Source organism: Neopelma chrysocephalum, unplaced genomic scaffold, assembly GCF_003984885.1.
Source record: "Neopelma chrysocephalum unplaced genomic scaffold, ASM398488v2 Primary Assembly neopelma1_95497, whole genome shotgun sequence".
NCBI classification, from domain to species: domain Eukaryota; kingdom Metazoa; phylum Chordata; class Aves; order Passeriformes; family Pipridae; genus Neopelma; species Neopelma chrysocephalum.
In genome coordinates, this window is record NW_020924169.1 from 1,396 (window position 1) to 4,591 (window position 3,196).

The window sequence follows — 3,196 nt, forward strand, 5'->3', positions numbered from 1 at the left end:
TTCCCAGACGACTACGGCGGGTACGAGCCCCTGGAGGGGCCGGGGGGCGATCCCATGTTCCCGGATCCGTCCCTGGATCCCGAGGGGCTCTGCGAGGGCCCCCCCGGGCTGGGGAAGGGCCCTGGAATTCCCGGCATTCCCGAGTTCCTGCCGTCGGCGCAGCGGGCGCTTTTCCTGCGCATCCAGCACAAGCAGCACGAGGACGAGGAGAGAGCCCGGAGGGGGGGAGAGCCCGGGAAAACAGAGCGGGACAACGAGGAAGGCAAGGAGGGAATCCTCATCCTCATCCTCATCCCTGATCCCAGTCCCAATCCCTGAGCTTGATCCTGATTCCTGATCCCAATCCCTGAGCCCTGAACCTGAGCCTGAGTCTGATCCCAATTCCTGAGTCCGGTCCCTGAGCCTGAGCCCTGAGCCTGATCCCAATCCCTGAACCTGAGCCCAGTCCCTGAGTCTGATCCCAATCCCTGAGCCGGAGCTTGATCCCAGTTCCTGAGCCTGATCCCAATCCCTGAGTCTGAGCTTGATCCCTGAGTCCGATCCCAATCCCTGAGTCTGATCCCGATCCCTGATCCCAGTCCCTGAGGCTGATCCCAGTCCCTGAGCTTGATCCCAGTCCCTGAGCTTGATCCCTGATCCTGATCCTGATTCCAGTCCCTGAGCCTGATCCCAATCCCTGAGCCTGAGCCCTGAGCTTGATCCCAATCCCTGAGCCTGATCCCAATCCCTGAGCCTGATCCCAATCCCTGAGTCTGATCCCAGTCCCTGAGCCTGAGTCTGATCCCAATTCCTGAGCCTGAGCTTGATCCCAGTCCCTGAGTCCAATCCCAATCCCTGAGTCTGATCCCAGTCCCTGAGTCTGATCCCCATCCCTGATCCCGATCTCTGAGCCTGAGCCTGATCCCTGAGTCCGATCCCTGATCCCTGAGCCTGAGCCTGATCCCAATCCCTGAGCCTGAGTCTGATCCCAATCCCTGATCCTGATCCCAATCCCTGATCCCGATCCCTGATCCTGATCCCGATCCCTGATCCTGATCCCGATCCCTGAGCCCAATTCCTGAGCCTGAGCCTAAGCCTGATCCCTGATCTCTGAGTCTGATCCCAATCCTTGACCCTGACCCCTGATCCCGATCCCTGAGCCCCCCATCCCGCAGTCCTGATCCTGATCCTCTTTTTTTTTGGGAAAACCCGGGAATATTTCAGGGCTCCCTTTTGAGAACCTGTTTTGGGTTCTCTCATTCCCTCTTTCCCTGTTCCCAGGCGATCCCGGGAACTGGTATTCCAGTTTCCTGGGACTTTGGGGGGTGAAATCGAGGCCGGGGGTTCCCTGTTTTTGGGAAAACGTGGGAATATTTCAGGGCTCCCTCTTGAGAACCCGTTTTGGGTTCCCTCATTCCCTGTGTCCCCATTCCCAGGAGACCCCGGGAACTGGTTTTCCATCTTTCCAGGAATCCTTGGGGTGAAATTGAGGCCAGAGCTTCCCTGTTTTTGGGAAAACCCGGGAATATCTCATTCCCTCTTTCCCTGTTCCCAGGCGACCCCGGGAACTGGTACTCGAGCGACGAGGACGACGGCGGCAGCAGCGTCACCTCCATCCTCAAATCCCTTCGCCAGCAAAGCTCCGGGAGACCCCCCAACAACAACCCCAACAACCCCCCCCGGGCCCCCCCCCGCGCCCCCCGGCTGCAGAGACCCCCCCGTCCCGCCGACCCCCGGCTCCGGGACCCCCGGCTGGCCCGGAATTCCGAGCAGCTCCCGACGGATCCGGGCCCGTCCGACCCGCGGTTGGCCCGGCACGGCCCCCCCAGGGCCGATCCCCCCCCTCTGCCCCAAAAAGGGCCCCCCGAGGAGGAGGAAGGGGAGCGGCTGCTGCGGGACAAGGCCCTGAGCATCCCCCTGGAGCCGCTGCCGGGCCATTCCCAGCGGGATCCGCGCTCCCAGCTCCAGCAGTTCAGCCACATCCGCAAGGCCGTGGTGCTGCCCAAGCCGCCCTTCGCCCGCGGGGTCCTGTGGAGCCCCGAGGACCTGATCCCGCTGCCCCTGCCCAAGCAGGACCCAACCCCCGTGGCCCTTCCCGCCGCCCTCCAGGCGGCTCCGGGATCCGATCCGCGCCTGATCCGGGCGCCTTCGGATCCGCGGAGAGCCGGGGGAGAACCCGGAGCTGCCCCGGGATCATCAGCATCCTCCTCCTCCTCTTCCTCCTCCGCCGCCCTGCCGGACTTCGAGCTGCTCTCCCGCATCCTGCAGACTGTCAACGCCTCGGGGGGGGACAAACCCAGCGACCCCCGCGTCAGGAAAAACCCCCCGGCCGACCCCCGCCTCCAGAAAGCCGCGGAGAGCGGCGGGAAAGAGAGCGGGAATTCTGGGAATTCCGGAGATTCCGGTCCTGCCATCGCTCCCTACGACCCCCGGCTGAGCTGGGGAGGGGGCGGCCAGAGCAGCGTCCTGAGCAACATCAGCCTCTACGACCCCCGCGCCGCCCAGAGCCCCGAGGGGGGGAACACGGATGGGACCCCCCCGGCCCAGAAAAACCCCCCCCAAAATCCCGGCGGGAAAAGCAAGGAGCCGCCGTTCCTGCGGCGCTCGGCGCTGGACACGGACACGGACAGGGCGGAACCACCCGACAGGTACAACAACAGCTACAACCGACCCCGGCCCCGGGGAAACAACAACCCAAACAACAACAACAACCCCGAGGGGGGACCCCAAACCCCCCTGCACAACCCCCAGCCCGCCCTGCACAACCTGCCCGTGCCCCCTCCCCTCTACGGGAGACCCCCCAAGGCCGCTGGAGGGGGGGGAGGGACCCGGCCCGGAGCCGGGAGCCCCTTCCCGGGAAACAGCCCCGCCAGGGAACCCCCCGAGGACGCGGCGTCGTCGCTCAAGGAGGTCTTCAAGGGCTTCGACCCCACGGCGTCGCCATTCTGTCAGTGAGGGGGCCGTGAATCACCCCGAAATCCGGCCAAAAATACCCCAAATCCGGCTGAAAATACCCCAGATCCACCCAGAAACCCCAAATCCACCCCAAAACCCCAACCCGGCTCAAGGGCTTTGACCCCACGGCCTCACCTTTCTGTCAGTGAGGGGGCCGTGAAATCCGGCCAAAACTACCCCAAATCCAGCTGAAAATACCCCAGATCCACCCAGAAACCCCAAATCCGGCTGAAAATACCCCAAATCCACCCAGAAACCCCAA

General features: G+C 63.8%; 1 protein-coding gene across 1 annotated transcript; it reads left to right on the forward strand.

The window, feature by feature from the left end:
• Nucleotides 1-3: 3 nt before the first annotated feature.
• ZC3H4 (zinc finger CCCH-type containing 4) lies at nucleotides 4-3,035 on the forward strand (the record flags this gene model as incomplete). The annotated part of the gene is made up of 3 exons (XM_027708103.1): nucleotides 4-262; nucleotides 1,535-2,962; nucleotides 3,005-3,035. Coding segments are annotated over 2 exons (1,659 nt in total), but the record flags the coding sequence as incomplete, so codon positions are not given.
• Nucleotides 3,036-3,196: the final 161 nt, after the last annotated feature.